This window comes from Etheostoma cragini, chromosome 19 (assembly GCF_013103735.1).
Source record: "Etheostoma cragini isolate CJK2018 chromosome 19, CSU_Ecrag_1.0, whole genome shotgun sequence".
Classification (NCBI taxonomy): Eukaryota; Metazoa; Chordata; class Actinopteri; order Perciformes; family Percidae; genus Etheostoma; species Etheostoma cragini.
Window position 1 is genome coordinate 1,530,260 of NC_048425.1, and position 15,476 is coordinate 1,545,735.

General features: G+C 42.5%; 1 protein-coding gene and 1 long non-coding RNA gene across 2 annotated transcripts in view; one reads left to right on the forward strand and one right to left on the reverse strand.

Moving 5' to 3' along the window:
- LOC117962043 (myosin heavy chain, fast skeletal muscle-like) overlaps nt 1-8,579 on the forward strand; it is a 10,344-nt gene extending 1,765 nt beyond the window's left edge. Inside the window, exons 9-39 of the mRNA XM_034901083.1 lie at nt 13-116; nt 225-363; nt 458-576; nt 761-910; nt 1,011-1,181; nt 1,272-1,572; nt 1,700-1,770; nt 1,871-1,958; nt 2,076-2,193; nt 2,269-2,392; nt 2,881-3,017; nt 3,104-3,359; nt 3,444-3,686; nt 3,771-3,947; nt 4,034-4,179; nt 4,270-4,360; nt 4,457-4,846; nt 4,956-5,082; nt 5,179-5,297; nt 5,384-5,580; nt 5,803-5,986; nt 6,096-6,261; nt 6,405-6,529; nt 6,619-6,927; nt 7,021-7,224; nt 7,334-7,459; nt 7,544-7,714; nt 7,800-7,904; nt 8,001-8,096; nt 8,205-8,336; nt 8,535-8,579. Coding sequence (XP_034756974.1) covers nt 13-116; nt 225-363; nt 458-576; nt 761-910; nt 1,011-1,181; nt 1,272-1,572; nt 1,700-1,770; nt 1,871-1,958; nt 2,076-2,193; nt 2,269-2,392; nt 2,881-3,017; nt 3,104-3,359; nt 3,444-3,686; nt 3,771-3,947; nt 4,034-4,179; nt 4,270-4,360; nt 4,457-4,846; nt 4,956-5,082; nt 5,179-5,297; nt 5,384-5,580; nt 5,803-5,986; nt 6,096-6,261; nt 6,405-6,529; nt 6,619-6,927; nt 7,021-7,224; nt 7,334-7,459; nt 7,544-7,714; nt 7,800-7,904; nt 8,001-8,096; nt 8,205-8,336; nt 8,535-8,555 — 4,907 coding nt within the window. The 3' untranslated portion in view covers nt 8,556-8,579. The remainder of the gene's footprint in view (nt 1-12; nt 117-224; nt 364-457; nt 577-760; nt 911-1,010; nt 1,182-1,271; nt 1,573-1,699; nt 1,771-1,870; nt 1,959-2,075; nt 2,194-2,268; nt 2,393-2,880; nt 3,018-3,103; nt 3,360-3,443; nt 3,687-3,770; nt 3,948-4,033; nt 4,180-4,269; nt 4,361-4,456; nt 4,847-4,955; nt 5,083-5,178; nt 5,298-5,383; nt 5,581-5,802; nt 5,987-6,095; nt 6,262-6,404; nt 6,530-6,618; nt 6,928-7,020; nt 7,225-7,333; nt 7,460-7,543; nt 7,715-7,799; nt 7,905-8,000; nt 8,097-8,204; nt 8,337-8,534) is intronic.
- The window catches only part of LOC117962064, a 20,336-nt gene that overhangs the window by 321 nt on the left and 4,539 nt on the right, over nt 1-15,476 (reverse strand). The window contains exon 2 of the long non-coding RNA XR_004660561.1: nt 7,774-7,786. This is a non-coding gene — a long non-coding RNA (uncharacterized LOC117962064). The remainder of the gene's footprint in view (nt 1-7,773; nt 7,787-15,476) is intronic.

A 15,476-nucleotide genomic window follows, 5' to 3' on the forward strand; every position in this document is an offset into this window, starting at 1 on the left:
ATTGATCTCCAGAAATGGCCCTCATCACAACCAACCCCTACGACTTCCCCATGTGTAGCATGGGTCAGATCACTGTGGGCAGCATTGACGACAAAGTTGAGCTGGAAGCCACTGATGTAAGTGATATTTAATTTCAAAGTTTTTAATATATCAACATCAAAACTGCTCTTTTAAGTTCCTTTTTCTGAATCGATTATGTTTGTGTGGACCTTATTTGTACTCAGAATGCCATTGATATCCTGGGCTTCACTGGTGAAGAGAAGGTGAGCATCTACAGAATGACTGGTGCTGTCATCCACCATGGTAACATGAAGTTCAAGCAGAAGCAGCGTGAGGAGCAGGCTGAGCCTGATGGCACAGAGGGTGAGTATTTAATGCCAGCAAATGGCTTGGGGAAAATCCAGGTCTTAATCACACTGGTTTCATATCATGATGGAAATCTCTGAACTATTTTAAGAGGCTGACAAGGTTGCTTACTTGCTGGGTCTGAACTCCGCTGACATGCTCAAGGCTCTGTGCTATCCCAGAGTGAAGGTCGGAAATGAGTTTGTCACCAAGGGACAGACTGTACCTCAGGTAATTGAGATAAACTGGTATCACTTCTGTTTAATTTACATGTAGTACATGTGTATTCATATTTTGACTTTATATAACTTTTGATTGATTTGTGTCATTAATTTCGTTTTAAAATACCAGTATGCCATTGTTTTACAAGATGGTTGATTTATTTTAAACAAATTACTTTCTTGTTTTCATTCAGGTGATGAACGCTGTGCCTGCCTTGGCCAAGTCTATCTATGAGAGGATGTTCTTGTGGATGGTCGTCCGTATCAACCAGAGTTTGGACACTAAACAAGCAAGACAGTTCTACATTGGTGTCCTGGATATTGCTGGCTTTGAAATCTTTGACGTAAGCTTCATTTAAAATAATTTAGAGGCCAAGACTTTTCATGACAGAATCCTTCTTATTGCCCTGTGAGAGACTATACTAATTATTTGTTCCATCACAGTTCAACACCTTGGAACAGCTGTGCATCAACTTCACCAATGAGAAACTGCAACAGTTCTTCAACCACACTATGTTTGTCCTGGAGCAAGAGGAGTACAAGAAGGAGGGTATTGTCTGGGATTTCATTGACTTTGGCATGGACTTGGCTGCTTGCATTGAGCTCATTGAAAAGGTAATCACTTAGGTTGGTAATTATATCTACTTGTTCATAATTTGACGTCATTTATCACTTAATGACATACATCTTTACACCTTTTACAAGCCCATGGGAATCTTCTCCATCCTTGAAGAGGAGTGCATGTTCCCCAAGGCCACAGACACATCCTTCAAGAACAAGCTGTATGACCAGCATCTTGGCAAAAACAAAGCATTTGAGAAGCCTAAGCCTGCAAAGGGCAAGATTGAGGCCCACTTCTCCCTGGTGCACTATGCTGGTACCGTGGACTACAATATCGCTGGCTGGCTGGACAAGAACAAGGATCCACTGAATGAGTCTGTCATTCAGCTGTACCAGAAATCCCCAGTAAAACTGCTGTCTGTTCTGTATCCTCCCGTCGTTGAGGGTATGACTACAGTAAACCAAAATACATTTTAAAGTTAAACTGTCTATTTTTAACTAACTGTAGCACGTGCTTATGTAAATTATATGTCACATTTTAACATAACATGTCTAATTAAAAACGTTTACAGAAACTGGTGGTGCAAAGAAGGGTGGCAAGAAGAAGGGTGGTTCCATGCAGACTGTGTCTTCACAGTTTAGGGTAAAGTTTAACATTGCAAAGTTCTCATATACAGTATCTCAATGTATGCTCAAACTCAGTTTTTATATACATGACATTTCTCATCATTCTGGATCTACAGGAGAACTTGGGCAAGCTGATGACTAACTTGAGGAGCACCCATCCTCACTTTGTGCGCTGCCTGATTCCCAATGAGTCAAAGACTCCAGGTACATAGAACATTTTATCTCAATCTTCTTTGAAGAGTGATTGTTTTTGTATGATGTACTTAATTTTAGAGCCTGACTCTTTGTTAAAGTTAGTAATTAAACATGTATTGTTAACAGGTCTGATGGAGAACTTCCTGGTCATCCATCAGCTCAGGTGTAACGGTGTGCTGGAGGGTATCAGAATCTGCAGGAAAGGTTTCCCCAGCAGAATTCTCTATGCTGACTTCAAGCAGAGGTATGAATCGATACTTAATGAATTTTGATAAATTGTTAAACAAAATGCTCATACTGACCATTAACTCATAAAAAGGTACAAGGTGCTAAATGCCAGTGTAATCCCCGAGGGCCAGTTCATTGACAACAAGAAGGCTTCAGAGAAGCTGCTTGGGTCAATTGATGTTAATCATGATGAGTACAAATTCGGACACACCAAGGTAAGCCCCTTGATTGCATTTATATTCTTTATGGTGCGTTTAAATGATAGTCAGTGCATTTTGTCTGTTAAAGTATCTTAAAAGTCTTACACAATTTTATGTATAGTAATGGGAAATTAGGCCACTGAACGAGAAAAGGATAGAAATAGAGAGTGTGCCATCATGTGGCCATTAATAAAGCTGTTCAAATTTTATCTTGTGCAACAAGTGATAGTAAAAGACTAGTAACATTGCCAATACAGGATTAAAGTTTTCTAGAAAAAAGCACAGCTGCCACCAGCCGTTTAGAATACCGTAATTGTGTTTCAATGTCTACAATGTTTTACTACATAACCGGATTCTGATGAAGAAAACTAAAAGTTGTCTAAATAATACAAGACATTCACATGATTGTGTGGGGTACATTCTCTCTGGGTCATTTCTGGTTTAATGTTTAGAATAGTGTATAGTGTAGAAATGTAGTTAATTTCCATTTTCTCATTGATCAGGTGTTCTTCAAGGCCGGTCTGCTGGGTGTCCTAGAGGAGATGAGAGATGAAAAACTGGCATCTCTGGTCACCATGACTCAGGCTTTGTGCCGTGGTTTCCTCATGAGAAGAGAGTTTGTGAAGATGACAGAGAGGAGGCACGTGGAAAACAATTTTCAGTGCAGTTCCGCTGAATGAATAGTGAGGAATAACTTTGCCCCTAACAGCAACTTCTTTTAAACAGGGATGCTGTTTTTACCATCCAGTACAATGTACGCTCATTCATGAATGTCAAACACTGGCCATGGATGAAGGTGTACTACAAGATCAAGCCTCTGCTGAAGAGTGCTGAAACTGAGAAGGAGCTGGCATCTATGAAGGAGAACTTTGATAAGATGAAAACTGACTTGGCTGCTGCCCTGTCCAAGAAGAAGGAACTGGAGGAGAAGATGGTGTCCCTTCTGCAGGAGAAGAATGATCTGCAGCTGCAAGTAGCATCTGTAGGTACACACCAATGGACAGTTCTGCTTTTTCATGTTTTTTTATGTTAATGTGCTAACATCGATTTTTGGAAAAATAACTAGGAATCAGAGAATCTGAATGATGCTGAAGAGAGATGTGAGGGACTCATCAAGAGTAAGATTCAGCTGGAGGCCAAACTCAAAGAGACAACTGAGAGACTGGAGGATGAAGAGGAAATCAATGCTGAGCTAACTGCCAAGAAGAGAAAGCTGGAGGATGAATGCTCTGAGCTCAAGAAGGATATTGATGACCTGGAACTTACCTTGGCCAAAGTGGAAAAAGAGAAACATGCCACAGAGAACAAGGTTCGTAAATAATAATCTGTCCAGCTGATCAAGTATGATTACAATGATGACGGTTTAAGGACAAGATTCTTCTTGCACACTTAGGTTAAGAACCTGACTGAGGAGATGGCCTCCCAAGATGAGAGTATTGCTAAGCTGACCAAGGAAAAGAAAGCCCTTCAGGAGGCTCATCAGCAGACTCTGGATGACTTGCAGGCAGAGGAAGACAAAGTCAACACTCTGACCAAGGCCAAGACCAAGCTTGAGCAGCAAGTGGATGATGTAAGTTTACAAAGTCTCTTGGATTGGCAAAGCAAGAGCATTCCTCTACAATGTGATTGTTAAAAACTCAAAATTGTATTTTTTAGCTTGAGGGTTCTCTGGAGCAAGAGAAGAAGCTCCGTATGGACCTTGAAAGAGCCAAGAGAAAGCTGGAGGGTGATCTGAAACTGGCCCAGGAATCCATCATGGATCTTGAGAATGACAAGCAGCAGTCTGATGAGAAGATCAAAAAGTAGTGTAATTTTTTGATTTGTACAACCATGCTTTTAAAAATGTTGGTCAATTGCATGAACTCTATGTATCTTATATATAATTCACACAGGAAGGACTTCGAAATCAGTCAGTTACTTAGCAAGATTGAAGATGAGCAGTCACTGGGTGCTCAGCTTCAGAAGAAGATCAAGGAGCTCCAGGTGACATATCACATTACACAAAACATTGCTGCATGTGTTCCCAATGTTGTGTTTTAAAAGTGAAAATGACTGAAAGTCATCACATCTATTCAACAGGCTCGTATTGAGGAACTGGAGGAGGAGATTGAGGCTGAGCGTGCTGCTCGTGCCAAGGTTGAGAAGCAGAGAGCTGACCTCTCCAGGGAACTTGAAGAGATCAGTGAGAGGCTGGAGGAGGCTGGTGGTGCCACTGCTGCTCAGATTGAGATGAACAAGAAGCGTGAAGCTGAGTTCCAGAAGCTCAGACGTGATCTTGAGGAGTCCACTCTGCAGCATGAAGCCACTGCTGCTGCTCTTCGCAAGAAGCAGGCTGACAGCGTTGCTGAGCTGGGAGAGCAGATCGACAACCTCCAGCGTGTAAAGCAGAAGCTTGAGAAGGAAAAGAGTGAATACAAGATGGAGATTGATGACCTCTCCAGCAACATGGAGAATGTTGCTAAAGCAAAGGTACACAATTTGTTACATGCTATTTTACTAAGTATAGTAAATCATGTAATTGATATTATAAATAAAATCTGATCACTGATCTCACCTCTACTCATCTCTTACTCATTAGGGAAATCTTGAAAAGATGTGCCGTACTCTAGAGGACCAACTTAGCGAACTGAAGACCAAGAATGATGAAAACGTCCGTCAAATCAATGACTCAAATGCACAGAAAGCACGTCTCTTGACAGAAAATGGTATCTAAAACTTTTCAATTGAACAATATGTTATACATCTGTATATTGTTCAGAAACATGACAAGAACTAATGTATCACGACATCTTTCACACAAGGTGAGTTCAGCCGTCAAATTGAAGAGAAAGAAGCTCTTGTCTCCCAGCTGACCAGAGGCAAACAAGCATTCACACAACAAATTGAGGAGCTGAAAAGACAGATTGAAGAGGAGGTTAAGGTAAGAAACCATTAAGTGAATGTGTATTGGTGTCACCAGTTTGGGATTAAGGAATTTTGTAAACCCAATATTATTTCTTACAACAGGCTAAGAATGCTCTTGCCCATGGACTGCAATCAGCCCGCCATGACTGTGATCTGCTGAGGGAGCAGTTTGAGGAGGAGCAGGAGGCCAAGGCTGAGCTGCAGCGTGGAATGTCCAAGGCCAACAGTGAGGTGGCTCAGTGGAGAACTAAGTACGAAACTGATGCTATCCAGCGCACTGAGGAGCTAGAGGAATCCAAGTGAGTAACTTTCAAACAATTCAATGGCCACTTCAGAAGTGAAGCATTTTAGCATAACTCAAATACAATTCTTGCATTTAAACAAATGTTCTAAAAATGTTTTTCAATTGTTTCATGTTCATCTAGGTTCTGAGACTATGTAATCATTTGTGTTTCATTCATGAAAGAATATCTGGTGAAAAGTAGTTTCAGTGGTAAAATAATGTTATCCTTTTCAAACAGGAAAAAGCTGGCTCAGCGTCTTCAGGAGGCTGAAGAGCAGATTGAGGCGGTGAATTCCAAGTGTGCTTCTCTTGAGAAAACCAAACAGAGGCTCCAGAGTGAGGTGGAGGACCTCATGATTGATGTGGAGAGGGCCAATGGGCTGGCTGCCAACCTGGACAAGAAGCAGAGGAACTTTGACAAGGTAGCATTGTTTACTATGTGTGGCCAAGCCATACAAACAGTTAAATATATATTTATTTTTCCTCATAGTGCTACATGACCAACTGAACTGTATTAATGATGTTATTCAGGTGTTGGCAGAGTGGAAACAGAAGTACGAGGAGGGTCAGGCAGAGCTCGAGGGCGCACAGAAGGAGGCTCGTTCACTCAGCACTGAGCTGTTCAAGATGAAGAACTCGTATGAGGAATCTCTGGATCAGCTGGAGACCATGAAGCGGGAAAACAAGAACCTGCAACGTAAGTCCTGCGTAACACTGTGTAACAGCTATATTGTATTCAAAACTTGTATTTCTTATATTGTATTTAAATGTGTTAGAATAAAGTGTTTTTATTTTCCGTTGTAAGGCTTAACAATATCAAACACATTTATTTCTCTGCAGAGGAGATCTCAGATCTGACTGAACAGATTGGTGAGACTGGCAAGAGCATCCATGAGCTGGAGAAGTCCAAGAAGCAGGTGGAGACCGAGAAGGCTGAGATCCAGACGGCTCTTGAAGAGGCTGAGGTACTTTTTTTCTAGCGAAAATCATGGAAAAACTTACCAAAACAAGGGTTAATGACAAATATTAATATTTAATTCTTTGATATCATTAGGGAACTCTGGAACACGAAGAGTCTAAGATCCTGCGTGTCCACCTGGAGCTCAACCAGATTAAGGGTGAGGTGGACCGGAAGCTTGCAGAGAAAGATGAGGAGATGGAGCAGATCAAGAGGAACAGCCAGAGGGTGATTGACTCCATGCAGAGCACTCTGGATTCTGAGGTCAGGAGCAGAAACGATGCCCTGAGAATCAAGAAGAAGATGGAGGGAGACCTGAATGAGATGGAGATTCAGCTGAGCCACGCTAATCGCCAGGCTGCTGAGTCCCAGAAGCAGCTGAGGAATGTGCAGGCACAGCTGAAGGTATTGTTAGACAACAAGCTGTTGCAAAGACTATGGCCAGTGCAGGTACATTTTAGCATTCATTTGAATATTTTCCTGTTTTTTTTTCACTAGGATGCTCAACTGCACCTTGATGATGCTGTCAGAGCACAGGAAGACTTCAAGGAACAAGCTGCTATGGTGGATCGCAGGAACGGTCTGATGGTATCTGAAATTGAGGAACTTAGAGCTGCTCTGGAACAGACAGAGAGAAGTCGCAAGACTGCTGAGCAGGAGCTGGTGGATGCCAGTGAGCGTGTTGGACTTCTTCACTCTCAGGTGAACAAGCCCCATCAGTAAACCCTTCAGTAATTTAAAAATCTAATGACAATTAAATAACGTGAAAATCCGGCATGTAAATGACTAAAGTGCCTTTTTTGCCTTTTAGAACACAAGCCTTCTGAACTCCAAGAAGAAGCTTGAGTCTGACCTGGTCCAGGTCCAGAGTGAAGTGGATGACACTGTTCAGGAAGCAAGAAATGCAGAGGAGAAGGCCAAGAAGGCCATCACTGATGTAGGTTTACATTCCATTTGTTTTTACTTTCACTTAAATATGTTCAAGATATTTCTCATTAACATCTTATGCTGTTTCTTCTAGGCTGCTATGATGGCGGAGGAGCTGAAGAAGGAGCAGGATACCAGCGCTCACCTGGAGAGGATGAAGAAGAACCTGGAAGTTGCTGTAAAGGACCTGCAGCACCGCCTAGATGAGGCAGAGAACCTGGCCATGAAGGGTGGAAAGAAGCAACTCCAGAAACTTGAGTCCAGGGTATGACAGTAACATTAAGAATTTGCACAACTGAAGCAATACTTTAGGAAAAGAAAGACGGATACTTATTGTCTTTTATTTGAAGGTGCGTGAACTGGAGGCAGAGGTTGAGGCTGAGCAGAGACATGGAGCAGAAGCCATTAAGGGTGTCCGCAAATATGAGAGGAGGGTGAAGGAGCTCACCTATCAGGTACGGTCACTTTGATAGTTACCATGTACAGTACAAAAAGGATCTAATATAGTCACCATTGAAAATACATATGCAAATCTATACTGCCTAACACAGACTGAGGAGGACAAGAAAAACGGTGCCAGGCTGCAGGATCTGGTTGACAAATTGCAGCTGAAGGTCAAGGCCTACAAGAGGCAGGCTGAGGAGGCGGTAAGGACAAAACAGAAAGTTTGACAATATGTCCTATTATTTTAATGCACAGTAGGTACTACGGATCTTTTTGATTATTTACATTATTTTCTATGTCTTGTATTTCAGGAGGAGCAGGCCAACGTCCATCTGTCCAAGTGCAGGAAGGTTCAGCATGAGCTGGAGGAGGCTGAGGAGCGCGCTGACATCGCAGAGTCCCAGGTCAACAAGCTGAGGGCAAAGAGCCGGGACTCTGGCAAGGTAAATATATACGCCGGTTTAGTGAAAAATAACCAACTAAGCAATTGTTTGATGTAATGTATATCGATTTGTTAGAGCAAATTCTTTCCTGTATAATATTCACCTTATAAAGCATTAGGTTGAAATACTATATAATGAACAGATCAAAATGATTGTCCCCTATAGCTTATTCAAACAAACCATTTGTGTTTCTTACAGGGAAAAGAAGCAGCAGAGTAAAACACAAGAGTATGGCTGTGTTGAATCATATAATATGAAATATTTCAAGCCAAAACAATAAAAGTTAATCTGTTGATATCAAATTCTGTCTGTAATACTTTCATCGCTTTGCATCTCTCAAAGGTAGATTTTTTTCGGACATGAAAAACGCTAAAAACATTCTTAACATTTGAGGTGACGGTGAACAATATAGGCAGTTAAGAATACATATGAGAAAAAAATTTGGTTTTCCTAACCTGGAAGCCAGGCCCAAAAATAATCACACGCGGCTGCAAACCGATCCAGGGAGTGCTGAAGGTCACATGCCGACGAAGCCATCAGGACCACATCATTTGCAAAAAGCAGCGATGCGATCTCGAGCCCACAGAACTACAACCCCTCCCCGACTACGCCTCGATATCCTGTCCATAAATATTATAAACAGGATTGGTGACAAAGCGCAGCCCTGGCGGAGCCCAACCCTCACCTAGAACGAGTCCGACTTACTGCCAAGAACCCGGACACAGCTCTCGCTTTGGTCATACAGAGATTGGATGGCCCTGAGAAGGGACCCCCTCACCCCATACTCCCGCAGCACCTCCCACAGTTTCTCCCAGGGGGCCCGGTCATACGCCTTCTCCAGATTCACAAAACACATGTAGACTGGTTGGGCATACTCCCAGGCTACCTCCAAGATCCTTGCGAGAGTAAAGATCTGATCTGTTGTTCCACAACCAGGACGGAATCCGCATTGTTCCTCTTCAATCCGAGGTTCGACTATCGGCAGAACCCTCCTTTCCAGCACCTTGTAATAGACTTTACCAGGAAGGCTGAGAAGTGTGATACCCCTATAATTGGCACACACCCTCTGGTCCCCCTTTTTGAAGAGGGGAACCACCACCCCAGTCTGCCACTCCTTAGGCACCGTCCCAGACTTCCACGCAATGTTGAACAAGCGTGACAACCAAGACAGCCCCTCCACACTCAGCAGCATTCAGCATTTCTGGACGGATCTCATCAATACCTGGGGCTTTGCCATTGTGGAGTTGTTTGACTAACTCAGCGACCTCCACCAGGGAAATTGACGACAATCCCCCATCATCCTCCAGCTCTGCCTCCACCACAGAGAACGTGTCAGCTGGATTTAGGAGTTCCTCAAAGTGCTCCTTCCACCACTCTATTACCTCCCCAGTTGAGGTCCACAACGTCCCATCCATACTGTATACAGCTTGGATGATTCCCCGCTTCCCCCTCCTAAAGGTGGCAAACAGTTTTCCAGAAGGTCCTTGGTGCCAACCGAAAGTCCTTCTCCATGTCTTCTCCGAACTTCTCCCACACCCGCTGCTTTGCCTCTGTCACGGCAGAGACTGCAGCCCTTCGGGCCCGTCGGCCCATGAATGGGCTTACCATGTCTGTCCAGAGTCCTCCCCTATCCCCTGACCCAACTCACCACCAGATGGGGATCAGTTGACAGCTCCGTCCCTCTCTTCACCCGAGTGTCCAAAACATACGGCCTCAAATCAGATGAAACGTGTATAAAATTGATCATTGATTTTTGGCCTAGGGTACTCTGGTACCACGAACGCTTATGAGCATCCCTTCGTTCAAACATGGTCTTTTTATGGACAATCCATGACTTGCACAGAAGTCCAACAACAGACAACCACTCTGGGTCAGATCAGGGATCTCCCAAACACACCTCTCCAAGTATCTCCATCAATGCCCACATGTGCGTTGAAGTCCCCCAGCAAAACTATGGAGTCATCTACTGGAGCCCCATTCAGGACTCCATTCAAGGTCTCCAAGAAGGTCGAATACTCGGAACTCTTGCTTGGTGCATATGCACAAACAACAGTCAGAGTTTTCCCCCCCATCACCCGCAGGTGTAGGGAGGCCACCCTCTCGTCCACCGGGGTAAACTTCAACACAGCGGCGCTCAGCAGGGGGCTTGTGAGTATCCCCACACCCGCCCGGCGCCTCACACCCTGGGCAACTCCGGAGTAGGACAGGGTCCAACCCCTATCCAGGAGTACGGTTCCAGAACCGAGACTGTGCGTAGAGGTAAGCCCCACCAGAGCCAATTGGTAACGCCCCACCTCCCGCACAAGTTCCGGCTCCTTCCCCCACAGAGAGGTGACGTTCCACACACCCAGAGCCAGCCTCTGCCGCCCGGGTTTGGTCTGTCGAGGCCCCTGACCTTCGCCGCCACCCATGCGGCAGCGCACCCGACCCCAGCGGTTTCTCCCACAGGTGGTGAGCCCATGGGATGTACAACAGTAATATTTTGCCAAATAAATATTTTCTGTTTCAACATTGGTGGTTATAGTGCCATTTTTGTTTGGCATTTGATGTAAGCATCAAACGTCATAGCAAAGATACTTTTTCTCCATAGTGGAACCGGATTTTGGTACCCAATCTAAGTCATGTGAGCAATTTACATAGACAGACATTGACAGTAATCATACATAGCCGTAGACAGTGAGCATAGACATAGACAGTAAGTATAGACATAGACAGTGAGCATAGACATATACAGTTACACATTGACAGACAGTAAACATTTCGGCTCCATGTTTCACAGAAGGCAATTCTTTGAACAAGGCTCAGAATACGCTGAATCCTACGGTGATAGGGTCAGAAGATAGCTGAGAGATATGTGTGACATAGGCGTGGGATGTGGGGGTGCTGGAGGTGCGGCAGCAGCCCCTAGTGACAAAGCTTCAAAACTGCAATGAAAATAAAATGCCTTAAAATGTATTTACTGTACTGAATGAATTCTGTAAATACATTTTACTATTTATTCTCTTTATTTATATTTATTTATTGTGGGTGGGGGGCTTATACAGTATGGACTTGTAAAGTTATTCTCCTAAAACAGAGCGTTTATCCACCCAGCCCACAGTGTCCAACACAGAAAACGTCCCAACAGTGACAGGGAGAGCCCACTTTTGGATGATCTGGATATTCAGGGTCTCATGGCAAAGCACAAATCTATGTTTGGTGTACCAAAATCACAGTAGAGAAACAGTGTCTTACATCTTTGCGTCTTTTTCCTGCCGCTGTGCAGGCCCAGAAGGTGGCCTATATTTAGCCTAGTATGAATGTGATATACAGTAGGAATGCATATTATAATGAAACAAATAGTCTGTAACATTTAAAAATGTGTCACATACTGTCAGAAAATAAATATTTTGTATAGTCTGTTACTTTTTGGCACTTAGAGCTTATTTTGGCCATTATGCTGGTTATGAACACTTAATCTACTAGTAGTAGGGTTAGGGTTTGGGTCATGGAGGGGTGGGACTAGTGAGTTTTTAAAAGGAGACAGAGGTAGAGTGGTCTGCGGAATAAAGAGCATGTGTACCCCCCAGCATCCCCAGCCAAAAATATCTTCCCCCGCCTCTGTTGTTAGTTACATCCTGCATTTGAATCATGTTTAATTTACTATACAGTCAATGTTTATATACTAGTATAACTGTTAAGTAGATTATTAGATTAATTACTTACAGCTAGGTGTAAAAACCCATGTGTATTATATAACGGTCTTACACATTTCCAAGCACTGGTTGGTAATCTTGAAGTTGAAGTTGATGGTAGCCCCATCCACTCCGGATCCATTACACGGGGTGTAGGAGACTTTTGACTTGAGTTATGGTTTAAATTGCTCTGCTATTCAGTTAGAATTTATCCACCCATGATTCATACTGCCCTTCTGTGAGCTCTCCCTTTTATGGTCTTTTCTGTAGACACATATAGGTTAAACAATGAATGGTCAAAGTCAGGGCCTGAAATTAGCACCTGACCACCAGCAATGCGGGTGACTTTTGCAACTAAGAATTGAGTTATTCAGACGCCTAACTATTAGTAAGCAGGGTATGCAGCTGCTTACTGGCAGACAATACTTGACAGCGGGGGCCCCCTATTGCATTTTCATCACTCGTGAAAAAACCCAGCAGTCCCCCATGCAACCACTGACCGATTGGGAGTGAGAACGGGTCAAATTCATTTCCGTGTTTCTGATATGAAGACGAGACATATGTAACTCAAACATCTCACATTACCCCAAAAAACATACAGCAAAAGACGTCCTTCCAACATATACAAATGTTAGCATCAATGTACGCTTTGACGTTTTTCAATATAAAGCCGCTGAAACTTACTGCAGTTTTAATCCTTTCGGCTCCTTGCAGCGGGCGGAGCTTCTGCTCCGTTATCCCGCAACTGGTGCACGCACACACACAATCACACACAGTGGATGCAGGAAAAACCGCAGATGAGATGTACTGGATGACCTAAATTGAGAACAACTACTAATTATTGCAGGTAAAATGATAACTACTTCATCAAACTTTATGAATGTGTGTCCCAGCCCAGGATAGGAAAGTATGCCTTTATGCTGGATTATCAAGGCGGGTCCCCCTACTACAAGACGTGCAGACAGCGCAATGTCCATGAGCAGACTACCAACAAAAGGACAGAATAGTATCATAGAGACATAGCAATTCCTGTTTTTCACCTTTATGAGGCAAAAAAGTGGCTGATAAAAAGTGACTGTGGCAGGTGGATTCTTAAATCAAAAAGTTAACTTTAGGCCCTGTTCAAAGTGTTTCCACATCATACTTTCTCACCCTGGTACTGTGACTAATCAGCAGATTGGCATTTTTCAGAAGCTTCAAAAACTGCCGTGTGCTTTAAATGTCCGCCCCCAGAACACCAGGTGTCTTCTGACCTCTCTACTTCTCAGGACTTTTACACATATCTAATTACATTGAGTTGGCAAAATGCAGCACAAAAAATGTTAGGCGAGGTATTAAAAGAACCCATAAAAACAAATATACCTCAAGATTACAAAACTGATTGGTTTATGGGCTTTCAAAGCTGGCAGAGAGTTGTACTAGAAGAGCAGACAATACATTTTTTATTTTTTTATTTTATTTTATTGAGGGAAGAGCCAACATATTTTAATTAATTAGCTATTTTTGTCAGTTATCAGTTATTTCAAAAAGTCCCTTGTTTGAATGCAGTTAAATGCTAAACACTAAAATAGTATCCACTAAAAACAAATCCACTAAAATACAATTTGTGACATCAAGGCCAAATCTCAAAGCATGGTAAGATTTTCTAGTAACACTTACTATACAGTGTGGTTCCTAATGTTTAAAGCCAAATTCTGGTTGGTTTGCACCCTCCCACTTTGATGCCAAGCCCACTTCTCCCCCCTTCAAACAGTAACTTTTGAAACAACTCAAATTACAAAATGGAGCTTGACAGAGGGGCCCCTAAGAAATGTGGCTCATAGAAGATAGCATCTGTTCTACATCGCAACCCAAGTTAGCTGACAACTGGCTCACTCTGAACGCCTAATCCTATACATTCTATAATGTGGACCGGATCTCCTTTAAAATGACATCTCAGAGCCTGAAAGAATTTAAATAAAATTTCCAGAGACATTGACATTTTTGTAAAACCATGGTTTAGAAAGGGCAATAATAAATGTGCATAAAAAATGTGCAAATGTAAAGATAATTTGCATTTAAAAATAAATTACATTTGATACAAATATAACATAGTAAGTTATATCTGGGTATGTTTAAATATGCACACTAAAGATTGCAAAAATACCAATAATAATCCAATTCACATGATGTAAAGTGTAAAAAGTCATTTTTGCTCTTTTGTCCTGCATATTCAGCAAAGGTTGCCAAAAGCTTTAAAAACAAAGTCCAAAATCACATCATAAAAAAACAAGTACCAACACCATTGTTGCTTTAATACAGTGGGGTTTGAAAGTTTGGGCACCCCAGATAAAGATTTGTATTAATGTGCATAAAGAAGCCAAAAAAAGATGGAAAAATCTCCAAAAGGCATCAAATGACAGATTAGACATTTGTCTTATTTGTCACAGAAAGTTAGATTTTATATCCATCATCTACACTTTCAAAAAAACAGAAAACAAAAAAATGGAGTCTGCAAGTATCACAGCTTGGAAACGCTTCTTGTAGCCAGCCAAGAGTCTTTTAATTTCTTGTTTGAGGTATCTTCGCCCATTCTTCCTTCCAAAAGTCTTCCAGTTCTTTGAGATTTCTGGGCTGACTGACACGCACGGCTCTTTTAAGGTCTATCCATAGATTTTCAATTATGTTGAGGTCAGGAGATTGTGAAGGCCATGGCAAAACCTTCAGTTTAAGCTTCTTGATGTAATCCACCGTTGATTTTGAGGGAAATACAACCCCAAAGCATGATTGATCCCCCCCCCCGCCATGCTTAACAGTTGGAAAGAGGTTCTTTTCATTAAATTCTGTGCCCTTTCTTCTCCAAACATACCTTTGCTCATTCTAGCCAAGAAGTTCTATTTTAACTTCATCAGTCCACAGAACTTGTTCCCACAATGCATCAGGCATGTCTATATGTTTATTTACAAACTTCAAACGCAAATTTTTGTGGTGAGGACTCTTCCATGAAGACCATTTGTACAAGCATCTCTTTATAGTGAAATGGTGTGGCACAACTCCAGTGTCTGCCAGGTCTTTCAGAATGGATCGTGCAGTTAAATGTGGGTTTGGACTTGCTTTTCTCACAATCCTGCTAGCTGTTCTGTCTGATATTGTTCCAGATCTCACTTTAACTTCCACTGTTCCTGATGACGGCCATTTCTTAATTACATTCCAAACAGAGGATATCGGCATCTGAAAACCCTTTGCTATCTTCTTATAGCCTTCTCCTGCTTTGTGAATGTCATCTATTTTCAGTTTCAGTTTTCTAGACAACTGCATAGAAGACGCCATGGTGCGGATTGTTGTGTGTGTGTGTGTGGGGGGGTCAGATGTGTCTGGGCATTTAAAACCTTCAGATTGAAATCACTTCATGTCTTTCCACACGATGACTGAGAACAATCCATGACACTGTCAGGTCTCAAGTTTCCAAAGGGGGGGGGGGGGGGGG